This window comes from Amphiura filiformis, chromosome 20 (genome assembly GCF_039555335.1).
Source record: "Amphiura filiformis chromosome 20, Afil_fr2py, whole genome shotgun sequence".
NCBI lineage: Eukaryota > Metazoa > Echinodermata > Ophiuroidea > Amphilepidida > Amphiuridae > Amphiura > Amphiura filiformis.
In genome coordinates, this window is record NC_092647.1 from 57,629,189 (window position 1) to 57,646,275 (window position 17,087).

Here is a 17,087-nt window from a genome sequence, read left to right on the forward strand (position 1 = left end):
TAGGTCTCCAACACTAAAGCCCACCTTGGAACTGTCTGTGACATGGTTGATGGTACTATCATAGACTTCAAGTGCTGGTTGGGCGTTACAGTTTGCAGTCATATATTCTGTCTTAGGTGTGCTGATGACAAGGCCTAGATCTGCTGCTGCAGTTGCAGTCCTAGTAAGCTGTGACTGGGCCCGGGCTAGAAGATTCCAGCAGGGCAATATCATCAGCAAAATCCAGGTCATTCAGCATCTTGGCAGGATATCTGCTTGACTGAGAGATGCATACTGACAAATATATAAGGATATAAGGATATTTTGTGAGAGTTATATGAGCCACAGGTCTCTTGAGCCCTGCACTCTTATAACAAAGCTTAAAATCAAACATTTAAAATGATTTAAAAAATATACTTTTATGTATTTTACATTATGTCTTACAATTTTTCATTTTGTCCAGGTGAAAAGCAACAAGGATGCCATTACATCGATTCAACAAAATCCCTCTGTGCCAACAGATCTACAGACCACTCTGAATCAACTAACAAGAGATGTGCAAGACTTGAAGTCAAGAGTAACAGCACTAGAAAATGCTGATACTATACCGCCTGATCTTCTGCAACGGGTAAGACTTGTGTTATTTGGGATTTTTTTTGTAACTGAGTGATAGCCTATACTGCTTCAACCTAGACGTACAAACCAAATCTGTGGCATCGGGGGTCGATGCTTTGCGTCACACGCACTGCGTGTTAAAAAACGCAACGCATAAAGAGCCTGGTGCACTTGGCAAGTACAAATCATGCAGCAGTTGGCACGCCAAAGAAGCATTTACACACGCATTGCACCGAAATAATTATTCTCATACCTCCAGTTTCCGAGGTCTATTTACTTTGTTCTGAGTTGACGAACTATAGGTTGCATGTATTGGCATTCAGTTCTGACTGATGTCTGAGGTGGGACAATTTAAAAATAAATTATAGTGCACTGCCAGACCCACAAGCAAGCACACTTTGCAGAAAGTCACTAATCACAGTGGCCCAAATCATTCTATAGACCATTTTGAGATCAGTGCAAGCCCTCGTCAACCTAAATAAACCATTACAACCAGGATGAGCTCATCAAGTTGTGTTCAGGTCAATTCAGCTACCTGAATGAGTTAACTGACCAACTACCATAGTAGAGCACCTTATCGATTGGGCTACCTGAATGAGTGACTGTACTGCTATACAAGTCTTACTGAACTGATGTTGCTGATTGTCCAAACTGGAAACAGTTGCTGTAAAATCACTCTGACATATTGGTATTTCAACAAAACCTAACAAGTTTGATACTGGAACTCCCAAGCTGCCTTTAGCTGTCATTTGAGACTTTTGTACCGCATCTGCAAGAAAAGTTACAAAAAATTTAAAACAAGGAGTGTTTGTCGCCCACCCTGTCTACAAAAGAACGAGGAGGACACAGGCCTCGAAATAACTTTTCAAACTTGTGCCATCCAATTGCACCCTTCTTTTGATTGTAGGTGTAATGTGTTTGAAATGGAGAATATAAAGTACAATAGAATGCATCATTTAACAAGTTGTATGGCATTTCTGCACCCAACTTTGAGGTTACCGAGTCTCATCTTAAGTTAATAGTGCTGTACGTTAGTAAGTTTACATGGTTTTGTCGCCAGCATACAGACAAACTTCCCTTCTGCACATCAATGTGGGATTAGGTTATTGTGCACGATTCGAAACTGCCACTGCGATATATACACATGGCATTGCTCTCAACTTGAGAGGATAAGCACTATAGTGATTTGTGGGAGGATACTGAACCATGACTGCACATTCTACCTGTAAGTGTACATTTAAGTTACCTTTATTGAAAGGTAAACTTTGATTAAATAATTATCTTTTTGAATTTTATTCTTTCAGGTGACACAACTAGAGACTCAGGTATCATCACTCAACAGTGTAAGTAATGGCTGGAATGAATGTTTGACATTCCCTTGACTATATAAGAAGAGTATTAAAAGAGGAGGGGCCATGAGAGGGCATTTTCTTCCCAATTTTGGGCTTTGACCTAAATCTGGGGTCCATTTCACTAAACTTTACGAAGGCTCGTAAGTCTCGAAATTGTTCATAACTTATGACGAGTCGTAAGTACCATTTCACTAAACTTACGAACGGTACCCTTCGTAAGTAATGGGGATTTACTACAGGGATCCTTCGTAAAGTTATGTCTAGTATAGACCACTTTACATCAATGTTTATCAACATAGGCGAGGGATTGGTCTTTCGATATGCTCGAACGAACCGCTTCACTGTTCAATGGCTTTCTTGTACTATATGAAATGTGGTGGGAGATTTAAAATACACATGCCCTGAGCAAACTACGATGCGCACGCACACTGCAGGGCAAAGAACAATGGAAAGTGCCATAATGCGTGCGCATACTGCCGGGCAATGACGTCACATGTCAAGTGGTCTATTGGGTATTCGTAAATTTATGAACAGTTACTTGAGTTACGAACTTACGAATGGTTAAAAGTTCAGTGAAATGGACCCCTGGAATCTTAGTCCAAATAATAATGACTTTATTGGCTAAAACACTCAAACACTCAATTTCAGGAATTTGATTCTATTATCGTACTGACGTGAGTATAGTCCCACCTTTGAGTAAAGTCCCACCCCCAAATTTCTGAAAAATTTCTGAAATTAAAAAAAAAAAAAAAAATTGTAGGCCTGTGTGTTTTGAATAAATTTGTACTCATGTCATACTCTATTAATGATTTCAAAATGCATTGAATTTGTATGCATTTTGAAATCATTAATGAATGATCCTAGCATTTAGGTCTAGGTCCAGGGACACTCTAAAGCCAAATAAATAAATAATTTTTTTTTTTTTTTTTAAATTCGAGTATAGTCCCACCCCCCAATTTTGAAAAATGTTCACCCAAAATCGGGGTGGGACTATACTCGAGTCAGTACGGTACCTCCCAAGCACTGATGCTGAGTTCAGATGCAAAATACAACAGTAATACTATATCTCATTGGCTGGCTGGTGTTATTTATTATCAATATTTTTTATTTATAGTTTAATTTTCAATTTAGAGTACTAAGTACTTCTTTTATTTATGAATGGACACAAGCTTTTACTGTATACTACAACTTGTGTTCACATCACAGAATTAAAGACAGAGAATCGGGACTCGACCGCCATCTTGATACAGGAATGGAGCAAAAATTGGGGGTATTTGGTTTCCCTCAAAATGCACTTGAGGCATTCGTTGTCATGCAAGAGCAACATGGATGAAGGGCGCATTTGAGAGACGTACTTGATGCGACTTGCACGCGAGTACCAAGACGCTTCAGATGAGATACAGAATTGTTTTTGTTCGTCTCCGCGCACCGTCGGCAAGGACTCGAATACCCCCAATTTTCTCCCCATAGCTGAGGGCGCGATTGTATGTGGCGGTATAGGGAGTCTCGGTTCTCCTTCTCTAATTCTGTGGTTCACATACATTTGTGGCTCCCCCCAATAAGCTGATTAAATCCCCACATCAGAACTGTTGCCCCTACATTTCCCCCATGCAGTAAAAACCTAAAATGTGGAAAATATCCATTTGGGGCAAATTTGCGCAAAATTGGTTGATTATGCCCCTCATGAAATTCACTTTCCCCAATCCCCCCAACAAAATCCCGGCACCGTCACTGCCTGTAAGGTACACATGCTTGTGTCCGTGGAAAATCCATGGTCCAAACCTACATGTATAATATGCAAAATTCACAAGCCAGGCCAGCTGATAGCCTATAAAAAGCATGCTAGCTCTTACACAGTTAAAAGGAAGCAAAAACAGCAAGATATAAAAAGTGCACATGAAGTTTTCATTTCTAACTTGTGAGAACACTGCATTCATTGACAGTATTTTCAAAACATTTAACCCACGTAGGGCATTAATCATTTTATGCTTATCAATATCATAAAATATATCCTACACTACATACATTATTTTGTTGAAAACTAGGTTTATTTGAAAACTTTTTTCTTCAGATTCTTCATCAAATTTCAACTGTACCATCATTCATGTTTTTATATAATTTTATGTTTAATTTTGCAATATTTTACTTCTTAGAAAGATTTATGTCACTATATATTATTATTAAGCAGGAAATAAATGTTTCGAGATATATTTATTGGATGATTTGACGTCATTATGACAACATAAAGTGTGTGGTTAGAATTGGACAAGCATTTAAATCCAAAGTGTTGAGTAACTTGTTTTATCTATATACATAATACAATACTAGGAAACAAGTACATAACACAAAATGTTCATGTTCTTCCCCATACCTAAAAAACAAAAAAAAACAGTCAAAATATAGCATTTTAAATGAAAGAAGTTTGCATTTAAAGAAAATTGCTAGGTTTGCAACATTGTTGTTAATAAGCACAAATCTTGATATTGCAGTACTTGTGTGCTTTTGCCAACAATGACATGTAAACACTGGATTTTTTTCTTGTTTTGAAATTCATTCACATGCTGCTTCATCACTGTCAGATATGTTGAGATAATTGTGACCTTTAAAGAAGTCTATTGTGACTTCAGTGTTATATAATTGTTCATTCCCACAATGCTCCATACTTCTTATGGATATCACAGAAACAAAACACCTGAAATCAAAGTGCTCTTTATCAGTGGCGTAACTAGGGGGGGGGGGGGAACCACCCTTAGGGGCGCCAAATTGACCAATTCAGTGATCGATTCTGCGCCCCTCCAAGCAATGAAAGTCAAAAGTTTTGCACGCTTTGCGCGCATTTCAGCACAAAATCAATTGAAAGAACATTTTAAGACTGATATTCAACTTCTATAGTAACCAAAATTCATTAGTGGTAGGCCTTATTAGTAGGGGGGGCAATTTTGTTTCTTGCTCCTGGCGCTACCAACCCTAGTTACACCACTGCTCTTTATGTGACCAATCCTTCACCAAAGTAAGAGAACATTAATTGTTTAAGTTAAGTTTGACTATAAATTTAGGCCCAGGCCCGTGCGCAGGGGGGTGCAGGGGGTGCAGGGGGCAGGGGGTGCAGGGGGGGGGTGGGGGGGTGCAGGGGGGGTGCAGGGGGACCTGTAGGCAATGTCCTCATTCTCAGTGCATGACTGCCAAAATTTTGAAAATTATACAAAAAGTCCCAAATTTTCAGAATTTGTGAGCGTAGCGAGCCACAAAATCAGGTTTTTTACGCTTTTTTGGACAAAAAAGGTCAAAATTTTGGGAAGAAAGTCCACTTTTCACAAAATTGCCCCCCTCCCTCGGGAAAAAAAGTCCACTTTTTCAAAATCAGCACCCCCCAAATGAAATCCTGCGTACGGGCCTGTTTAGGCCAGTACACTCTTCTTTACAAGTCAGTTGATTGTTCAATCAAGTCAATCAACCAATCATCAATCAATCCAGGCCCATAACCAGGATTTTTTTGGGGGATGGGGGCTGATTTTGAAAAAGTGGACATTGGGGGTAGATTTTGAAAAAGTAGACTTTTTTACAAAATTTGGAACTTTTTTGACCAAAAAGGGCCAAAAAACCTATTTTTTTGCTCGCCACACTCACAAATGGGAGTTTTTGGGTCAAAAGGGTGATTTTGGGCATTTGGCGATTGGGGGGATCTCCCCCCTCACCACCTGGATACGGGCCCGAATCAATCAATCGATCAGCATGAGGGCCATAGTATGTTACAAAATTGGGACAAGCATCAAGAATTACGCTCATCAAAATAAAATCAATCAATCAATTATGTATGTTGCAGAATATTGTGAAAATTTGGGGTATACATGTATAAAGTAAGAAATTGCTCAAAAATTGGGGAGAGTTGCAGCCTTGGTGTCTTCTTCCTTCCTCCGGTAACCTAGGAGTCGCAGCTTTGGGGTCTCCATCCTACTCTCTTATACTTGAATTCTCGCATTGCATCATGGGATAATGGACCATTATGGCTTCAAAGTACATATCTTGGTGTCCTATGTCTGAGAGGATACTGCTGTAGGGGAAAGATGTAAAGGAAATACATAGAGAATGTTAATGTGACTGGCAGTGACTGGCACTAAAATGTACCTAATATGTAATGCTAGATTCATATTTTCTAGGAAATGAGTATTGCTGGTACCAATTGGTTCAAGTTGTTTGACTTCTTAAGTTCAGTGCCATATACCAGACTTGTACAATAAAAAAAACACAAAAACTGAAAAAGGGTAAACATATCCCCAAGGGAGGCAAAATCACAGATCCGCTATTGTGCTATCAAAAGGTAGTTCTCCCTGCAAATGCATGTGCAAAATGTGCATTTTTGTTTCTCGTACTTTTGTAGCAATGTGCCGTAAGGCTTTCGCAAAGCGTACATGGTAATTAAAGCATGCGTTTGACAGGTGTACGCATACACAGCACACGCTTTGCGGGTAGAACCTTGTTTTTGAAATGACCGTGCGATCAGCGTATATACTGTGAGAGTTGTGGTGAGAATCAAATTATTCTTGTAATATTCCCAGGAATCACATTATCAAGGTTGATTCATTCACTGTGCAACATGGATTCATGCACTATGCAACAAGTTGGAACCCTGGACTGCATGTCTGTGCAGTTAAATAACTTCCAAGTAATATCTACTTTGGTGTCTTGTTTATGCAGCCGTCAAAGGGAATCTTGACCCTACCCTCCTCAAGACTTCACCAAGTCGTTGGTGAAAATGCGTCTAATCTTAAACTTACAGATACCATAGGGTGAATCTTGACCCAATGAGTTTACAGATGCTGTGAATCTTCAACCAAACAACTAATTGCAAAAGTGAATCTTTGACTAATCTTTACCCTTGCGTGGAGTGTTATATATATGATTTTACATAGAACCAGCACTCACAGATCAGGTGAATCTTGACCTAATAATTTTTTTCTTGTGGTGAATCTTGAACTAATATTTTTAGACAGAAGGTGAATCTTTGCCTAAAAATAATTTTTGAAGGGTGAATCAAAGGTGAATGGCTTGAGGAGGGTAGGTTCAAGACTCCCTTTGACGGCTGCATATAAGACACAGTTGATGAGTTCACCATCAATTAATAAATATTGTATCAGTAATTACCAGGTGTATTTATTTGAAGCGTGCAATTATTAGGATAAAAGAAATCAATAGCTGACAGATTTGTACATAATGGTTCATCAGTCAAGTGTTAAATGACATTACTAGACTAAATTTATTTCATATACATGCAGAGGTATAGGGAAGTTAAAAATGCAGCTCAATTGTTTAAAATAATGGTGAAAATTGATGCATGGGTTTATATGCATTTCTGCTATCTTGTAATTGTAATTTTTTCATTACTCGTTTATTCAAATCCTGTGCTTTTGGCAAGTGTTAGTGAACATAGCATTTTTCAGCATTTGCAGGACCAGTGATACCGTAATATACAGTCTAGCAGACTTCGGGCCTTTGCCCCCAGGTTGTGGGGCTGGCTTATATGCCTCAAAAGATGAATAATCAGCCTATTTTGGGCATATATTAGCCACTCGGCACCCTGTGTTTGGAGGTTTTTGTGTACGCTTAATCCCCAATTCCAATTTGAAGAAAACAGTACAACTGCAACCAAAAATGCAAATTGCACCATAGAATATATAATATGCATTTATCTTCCAGGCCAGTCTACCTTTATTCTATAATTTATTGTTTCCTCAATAGAGATGAAAAGAAGCGGAACTTAACAAACAGAGAAGCTTTGGAATATCATGATTTGATTTCATTATCAAAAAATGAAAATACAAATAATACATAGTATTAGTAATACACTCTTGGCTTGCTTGAATATATATCCAAAGATTGTAAATAATTTCATTTTTGAATCACTTTTTACAGGGTTTATCCAACAATGACTGCAACAACAATCCTTGTAGAAATGGTGGTACTTGCATCAATTTATATCAAGGATACCAGTGTCGATGCACACCAGGATACCAGGTGAGTATTATATAGTACCAGTATTCACAATAAGTCATTGTCAATAAGTTCGTTACAACATAGATCATCTTATTGGTAGTGTTTCTTATTGTGGTGTCCAAACAAATTCTGAAATTTGAATTTATTTGAAATTTTGAGTGATAACACTCTCAGAAGGCTGGACAAACTGTGATCCCGCCCTAGCTTCCATACCCACATATTTTAATGTTGGAGGGTCTGATGACAACATGGCTTTGTCCAACATTGAATTGGGGAGCAGGGCAGAGATTCACCAAAAGATTCACCAAAAGTGTTCCATAATTGTAATATCAATAACTCATGAATTGATCATAATAAATTGGATCACATCATATTAAGTAAATTTGCATGCAAAGTCAAAGTTATTTTAGGAAGTGGTTCTGGCCCTCCCTCAGAGCAGCCATTTCACAAGCAATTGCACCAGACACCTGTGCTGACCCAAACAGACTTATTCCAATCACCCTTCTTATAACAATTGCATTTGAAACATGCTCATCTGCAAGGCACAGTTATGTAAACCCCTACATGTATGCTTATTCGTAGAATGACCTTTCAACTTTGCAGGTACAAATACTCATACCCACCAACTCTGTGTGGGGATTGCTTTAAATGAAAGTAAATGAACTTTGGCATTAAAATGAGACCCTTTTGGGTGATATTAAGGCAAACAATTTAACAGCACTTAAATCCCACAGTAACAATAGACCTCATGAAATGGATCATTTGTGGATCAAATCAGGCAGAAAGATATGCTCATTGCTGGGTGAAATATTATGACCCATATCGAACCTGTGTTGACTTTCATGCCTGCTTGGTAATATGGGACCGATTTATCATAGTTGATTAAACATAGTTGACTGTGGGATATTAAAGGGATTATGTTTTAGCTTGAATGCTTGAAATTACAATCCATGTAAAGCATGTGTCTAATGTGTTGACAATTAAATCTCTTTATAATGATTTTTACTTTTGTTAGAATTTAGACTTCTTTTTCCTAATAATATTTTTTCTGAAATAATAATGATAAAGATGGAAAACAAAACTAGAGAATAATATTTAGACAAGCGTTGAAAATTTTCAAGGTTAATAATTTGTTTTTCATTACCCAAATTTACACAAATATACATTATTTATTTTCAATCCAATATAAGGTTGTTTTTCCAAACTTCACACTGCTGGTCAGGTTGTCACCATTATCAGGTTTTGCAAGAACTTTTCGCTTAGTTATATTTGGATAATTTACCATTCTTCTATCATTTAACATTTAAAAAAGACAATATATTTGAAGATTTATTCTCTGGCTTTTGACCCTGCCTTACATTCTTGACTGGAAGTTGACAGTTGTATGTGGCACAATTCCAAGAACATCAATGTCTTATTCCAGGGTATTAAAGCTGAATTTGTTTAAACAAACTGACTTTTATTAAAGGTGGGTCTTATTTTATTGCATGGTGTTTTCTAAATGAAATAGCTCTCTTGGTTTGGTAGAAGTATAAACATTTCTGACAAATGCCATTGCACACACCTTCTTGAACACACCTTGAACACACCTTCTTCTTGGGCTCTTGTTGAAGGAAAAAAAGTCCGAATGTAACCCATCCAATTTCATCACAATACCCTCTACAATTGCATTATTATTCTCTTGGGTATACCACTTTTTGGGGCATATACCGTAAAACCCCGTCTACAAGGATATACCTAAGAAACGCCCTCAATAAAATTGGTTGCTTGTTGTATTTGGAGTTTGAACAAATATATACTGGCACTGGGTGGCTATGCATTCCATCTAAGTATGTTGTAACACCAATCAATTGTATTGACATAATAACGACTGTTTCAGTATATCAGGATCGTATAGCTCAATTGATAGAGCGTCAGACTTTGGAACTGAAGACATGCTGAAGAGAGCATGGTCCGGGCACCGTTCCGTTTTTTCATTCTCGCTTTAATTTTAACTTTTGACATGTTCTTTTTATCTTTCTTCAAATCTACCTTTCTACTTTTAATTTTAGGTGCTTTTTTTATTTTTTTTTTTAGTTTTTTTTATTAATTTTGTGGTTTTATAGAAACTAGTAAAAGCATTTATTCTAAATAATAGCGAAACCCACGGTTAGACAGATGTGTTGTAACTACTTGTCTGTCCTCGCCTTTGCAATAAAACCTATGTTGCACCTTTGTGCCATCCCAATTCTTGAGGTAGGGTGCGTTTTTGGCTTAAGCACGATTTTGTTTCTACTTGAAATGAAATCAAAATAAATATTGTTCTGTTGCCACAATTGCAGTTTTTTCAATAAAAAAAAAATAGATGAGGAATAATAATTATTCCTTATTTGAATCTATTGTCCCATCAAGAATAGAGTGTCTTCAAAACTTCAATCAATTCATCTGACAAAGGAAACTATTCTGGTCATTCAATTTTGTTTCGCTTGCACCTGTTATATCACAGGCGTTGGTAGAGAAGGCACACTTCTCTTGTCTTCACCGAAGTAGTGATGTAAACACTAACATGATTAATTACCATAGCTAGCAATGGACATACACTATTTTTTGTTCCACTTGAACCCATACTATAGGCTATTCGCTGTCGATGTGACGTAATTAATCGGATTAACTACCATAGCAATTGATGAATACAATTTCAATATATAGCCCTGCACTTCATCGTTCACGTGGCACCTATGCATTACACCATAGTTGTCAAAGAAATGCTAATCATTCGCCATGTAAGATTAGTATTTATGAGAAGAGTGGTATTCAATCTATGTTTGGTGACATACGCTGGTGATTAGTGCAATCTGCTTGATGGTAGTTATTGCGATTATTACGTCACTTCGACAGCGAATTGTAGTATAGACGAATCCAACAAGCCAAGTGATGGTCAGAATTTAGTCGGCCATTATACGCTGGTGAAGTTGCGTAATTAATCGGATTAATTACCATAGCAATAGGTGAAAACAATTTTGAACATATCGCGCTGCGCTACAAGCAGGTTACACTCATCACCTGTACTGTGTATGTCTGCAATCATAGATTGAATACAATACTGGTCTTTTCAAAGATCTTACAGGTGCAGCATGATATGGTTCAATGAAGAGGTACCGCCTGAACGATCAGTGTATAACGCGTATATTCAAAAATTGTTTTCACCTATTGCTATGGTAGTTAATCCGATTATTACGTAACTTTCGCCAGCGTATTGGAATAAAACAGGAGGATGTGAGTTCATAAGGGCAATGTCGGGGATAGGTCACAATCGATGTGGAGAGATGAGAGGTCCGACCAACAGCCATAGCGATTCAACTAATTCCAGCGGACGGTCTGTGGCTAGTAAGGAATCGCCTTTGACCACATGCGCAGATCTGTCTCGTCAGGAAGATATTTAATATCCCGAATTTATAATAGGCCTATGCCTACCAGTTCCATCGTATAACCGATCTGCTAGAGAATATTTGTTACCATATTTAATAAATTCAGATTTATCGTATAATAAAATGTAGCCAAATGTATATTATGTGTCACACGGTTTTCTGCTGAACCACTAGCAGGCTATGTTACCACATCTATGACAATGACAAAGGTGAATTTTGATGATTTTTACGATCGTCCGGATGAGCAAATCACTGAATGGGTCTTTAGTTCCCTCCTCTCCTTATCCTGCCAATATTATATGAATCAAAGAAAAATAAAGAAAAATAAAATTAAACAAGAAAAAAAGACAAAGAAAAGAAACAATAAAAGAAAAACAATAGAATAAATTAAACTAAATATGAAAAAAAATGATCACGAAAGGAGTCTTTAGAAAATGCAAGAAAATATAAATGAAAAGTTTGAACAATATTTTGTTTATAAAAGTTTGTGTGACCGTGATGAGGCTCGAACTCACCATCTTCCGATCTAAAGAACCAAAGTCTTATGCCTTGCCAAGTGAGCTATGCTCGTGAGATGCTAAATAAAGATAAAATAATACATTGTATACCTGCTTGTGTCGGTAAATGATTTGCTCAAATTCCATAATGATATAATATTGTGGAGGGCGCTAGCGTGAAATATGCTATCATCACAGTCGCTTCTATTCCTTATAGACGGGTTTCTACGGTATTGTACATAACATCTTAATAAAATGAAGTTCAGTCTTAATTTGTTACTGCGGTACAAATTTGAGCTTTCATCCGATGCCAAAGTGTGCGGGTGACTGTGTGTTGGGGTCGAGGTTGTCAATTGGGTCTGGGGGAAGGTTATTCAGTACAAATGATAATATGGGGGATATGCCTCAAACATGAGTCTCATTTTTAGCCATTTGGTATATCAATGAACCCTTTTAGGCCAGTTTTGGTATGTGGATGGGTTTGTTTTTTCAAAATCTTCCCACTTTCCCCCCGAAAAATAAGCCAATTTCTACCTTTAGCCAGAATTTTTGCAATTGCCCTACAATTTCAGGCAAAGTTGCAAGCTTTGGCAATTTACATTAAATTTGACCTAAAAATTCATGAGTTTTGATATTCAAGAAGGTAAATGTATGACCTCCCACAAAGATTGACTCAATGCTAAATACCATTGTTATATGATTTCATTGTTCCATTATTGTTTGAATTTGGAAGTATTGAAAAGATTCTCTATTTTACCATTGTGTGATAGTGTGAATTCCTCTGTCTGGTGTACAAATGAATCAGGCACCCCGAGCAATGTCAAGTCCTAGATATAAACAATATTCACATGCTTAATTTGTTCTTAACAAATGGGTATCTTTGCATCTGTTAATCTCCAGACCTAATTAGACCCACGAACTAGGGCTTTGCAATTGGTAATTTGTCACTATCATCTTGACCTAATTCTGTGCATTTTGTTGTTTCTTGCCCTCCTCTGCATGCTACCTGTGTTTTACTTGTTTCCCCACATCAACAGTGGTGCAGATTTATTTTTGACATCTAGCCCGTTTTAATTTTGGTGACAGAAAAAGTTTATGGTACAAATGTGCACGAAGCACCCAGAAGATATTGCCATATTCATTGTTGCTAAATGGTGAATATGGTGCAAAAGTGGAACAAATTTGTGTGAAGATTGCAACAATTTGCACTTTTCTAAGGCTAAAATGGCCAAATATGAAGTATATATATTGGGTGGTGATGATTGTATGGACCATCCTGTTATCAAAATATTAGTGGGGATATATCCCCCTTTCCCCCCAGGATTTACACCTAAAGTTTGCTCAGCTCGTAATGGTGGGAATTGTTAGGCTTTTACCACTACGCCGAAAAGTAGACCCACATTTTGACCAGTCTGGTCTATATTGCAAAGGTAAAATAAAGTAGACAAAGTATAGGGCTTGAATTAATAAGTCCTAATACTTCTGGCGAGATGTCACAAGACAATTCTCAAAATGAAATATATTTATATTAATCCTTGATGTTATAAGGCTTGTTATAATGATTACGAGCTGATCAAACTATATGCACATTAAGATCATAACTTGCTCTTTCTTTTTAGTTTTATGTATTCAAGGTATTCTCTTGTATTGATTCTTGATGTGCCCTCATCTGATGGATTCACCATTACTTACTTTTACTGAACTTGATGTGTATGAAGCATAAAACTTGTACTTAACCTAAAACCAAAGATTTGATATAAACTGTGCTTGACATGATTTTGTATTGTAGGGTACGACATGCAATGATGACGTCAATGAGTGTTCTATTATAGGTGGTACCATAGATGCTTGTCAAAATGGAGGAACATGTATGAACACTAGAGGCAGCTACAGGTAAGTCAAAACTTTCCAATTTCAGTGTGATTTTGTAGTAGAATGAAGAAAAATACTGAAGACCAGTTTATTGCAGTGTAATAAGAATCTTTCAGATAATTTGAATTTTGCAGGGTTATCTTTCATTGGGGTGATCATGTGCAATGATAGCAGGTGGATATGGTTTTTGACAGTGATGAAAGTCTGGTTTTCCTTCTGACCTATAAAAATGGTAGAATGTATACACTTTAAGGCTCGGATATACATGTAGTGTTTTTACATATTTTTTATGGGATCTGAGAGCACATCAGACAAATCGAATTGCATTTTGAATACGAGGAATGTCCTTCGGATATCAAATTATTTTTTTGAATTTCGTGATATAATACAGAATTTGTAGCAAATGATTAACAATTGATATTTTTATAAAATGACTCATAGATTTTGAAAACAAGAGGAATAAGAAGGGTGAATAAAACAGTATGTTTTTGTGACCCAATCTGATCCACTCAGGCTAAAGTCTGAAACTTTGCAAATTCAGTTTCTACCATTACTAACTTGCTCAGTACCAATACTTCCTGATGTTGAATCCCCAGATCTCTTGAATACTTTGGCTGCACAGTTTTGATGTTTTCTCCTCTCCTTTTACTTTTTTTTACCTTTTGCTTAAATGTCTGTTTCATTATTGCCAACTTTAGCCTGATTGGACCATAACTGGTCACATCTCTCAAACAGATCAACAATTTGAGTCAGTTAGACCTTTTGGCATGGTAGGGCAATAATCAGGGTTGCCAAACCCGCGATTTGGTAGCCCAATTGGGTGACTTTTGAAGATTTTCCCTTGACTTTTGACAATTTCCTGTCCCATAGAAACCAATGGTTAAGAAAAAAATTTGGGCGACTTTTCAACATTGGCCCCCGCAACTTCCGATAGTTTCCTCTCCCATAAAAACCAATGGTAAAGAGAAAAATTGGGCGACTTTTTTATTATTTGACCCTGCAACCCTGGCAATAATAGTCAACTCAACCTGGAAATATGTTGAACCTGGAAGTATACCCTGAATGATAAAAGTTACGTGTGCTTGCTTGTCTATTTGTGTAAGCCATTTTTATTTCAGTTATGTCTATTGTCAGAATATAACAATACCAAATTTTTTTAGATTCTATCTTGTTATGCCTTCAAAACATGGCTTCAAGTGTAAGTTGTTTTGATCCAGTCAATGCACTCCAGTGTCAGGATAATAGTATTAAAGTCAATTGTTCAAATTCAGCAATGGTTTTATTCACAACATTTGATGTGGTTGAATGATCATGGCTGCTTGTTGATCAAAAGAGGCACAAATTCATAGCTGATTAGTAAGAATTGTGTCATTATTTGATTAATTTCGTTTGAGCCCAATATGTAGTGGTGGCACCAGGATTTTTTTTTGGGGGGGTGAGGGGGCATTGGCAGTGGCGTGCGCAAAGGGGGGGTGAGGGGGGCCAGGCCCCACTTTTGTTGGTTATTCGGGGGAAAAACATCAAAATATGCTCCTAATCAGACTCCATTTGGGGAAACTGAACAACCTGGCCCCACCACTTTTAATGTGCTGCGCACGCCACTGGGCATTGGGGGAAAAGTGAATTCCAGGGAGAGGTAAAATCAACAAATTTTATGCAAAATTGCTGCATTTTATTGAAAATTTTCATAATTTTGGTTTAGTGCTGCCACTGCCAATATAGAATTCATAATCTTGGCTATTCTTCTGTTATCCATATGATGTGACAGGTTGCATCATATTTTAAAAATCATCACCATTATGATGACAGCATCTTTACCTTAAGGTTTGTATGAACCCTGAAATTATGTAAACTATAGGCCTCGTTACTGCTAAATTGTTGGTACCCCTGTGTATGTATAAAGAAGTTGCCATTTTCACTCCTGCTTTGGACACCTGACACTTTGTATTTAACACAAATAATTTACACAATGATAATGAAAACCTGCGAGTGCTAAATTAGCCCTATAACCATACCGTGTACTACAAAATACTACTTGATATATGCGCTGTTCGTGCGTGCATCCCACGTGGAGTGATGACGCAATCGCACTAAGTGATATATAGGCACGGTTTCGCTGGCCAGCGAAGCCCAATACCCGTGGCAAGGTGTCGCCGACCATTTGCTTGGCATGCGAGGGGTCTTGGGTTCGAATCCCACCCACAGCAGACAACTTCTTTCTTTCTCTTCTCTCTTTATTACTTCCTTCTTTCCCTTTCCGTCGCCGAAAAGCCCTTAGGCCATTAGGGTTAAGAGAGGCGCTACTTCGATCGCAAGAGTGAGGACAGTGTGAGCTCGGTACCTGTGTAAGAGTAGAGTAGAAGGAGAGAAAGAAACAGGTACATCGAAATATTAACTTCATTAATTTGAAAATGGCTTCTTGTTTTCTTTGTTGTAGGTGTCAATGTGCAGCTAATTGGAATGGTCCAAGATGCAGTATTCAATGGGATGACTGTAGCTCTGCATCATCACAAGATTTATGTTTACATGGATACTGTGTTAACAAACCTAGAACACAGTCTAATACTGTGAGTGCAATCTCTTCACAAGCTAAGGCCAAAAAATATGTTTGGTTGCTCTCAGAGACCGACCCAAAAAATTGGAAATTTTGGGTGTTTTTTTTAATCACTTTTTTGAAGAAACCTTAAATTTGGACAATGTCAAGGACATTTTATATTTCTTATTCACTCATTTTATTTATTAAATGCATATTTGTTGAAAAACAAGAAGTATTTCCATTTAAATTCAGTCCAAAAATTATTTACCCTAAAATGATCAAGCATTTGTTAATACAGTAAGTCTTCTCAAAATAGAAGAAAAGCCCATGAAAAAAAAGATCGACCTACCAACCCTCCAAACTTTTGGCTTGGAAGGGCAACCAAACAATTAATTTTTTTTGGCCTAAGCATCAGTACACATTGATCTTCACAGCAGCCTCAAAATAGTTTTTCTAATTTGTGTCACCAAATTGCACATAATTGAAGTTGAGGTGCAATGTCGTTTTAAAATAGGAGTATTAAATCATGAAGCTCAATAAAATGCTTAGTTATACTGAATCACAATTTTGCACCCAGGGACGGAAGGTTTGTGAAAGGGGGCACTCATTCTGGAGGAGCCCATAATTTGCACCACCCTTTGAGAGTTTTATCACAACAGGCAAATTTTAAAAAGTGCATCACAGTAGCCCAAGATATTTACAATTCACCAGGATCCATTTGGTTGAAACTGTGAAGTTAGATGCAATAAAGAATTAAAGAGTTTAACTTCAACTATTTTTTGCTCACCTGGAATGTTTTTTGCTATAGATCAACTTCCATCTTCAGCATATGGTGATG

At 37.3% G+C, this 17,087-nt stretch overlaps 1 protein-coding gene across 1 annotated transcript in view; it reads left to right on the forward strand.

Annotated features, from left to right (window-relative positions):
* LOC140142103 (cubilin-like) overlaps positions 1 to 17,087 on the forward strand; it is a 167,333-nt gene that overhangs the window by 45,111 nt on the left and 105,135 nt on the right. The window contains 5 exon segments of the mRNA XM_072164062.1: positions 443 to 607; positions 1,899 to 1,937; positions 7,857 to 7,958; positions 13,631 to 13,734; positions 16,151 to 16,280. Coding sequence (XP_072020163.1) covers positions 443 to 607; positions 1,899 to 1,937; positions 7,857 to 7,958; positions 13,631 to 13,734; positions 16,151 to 16,280 — 540 coding nt within the window.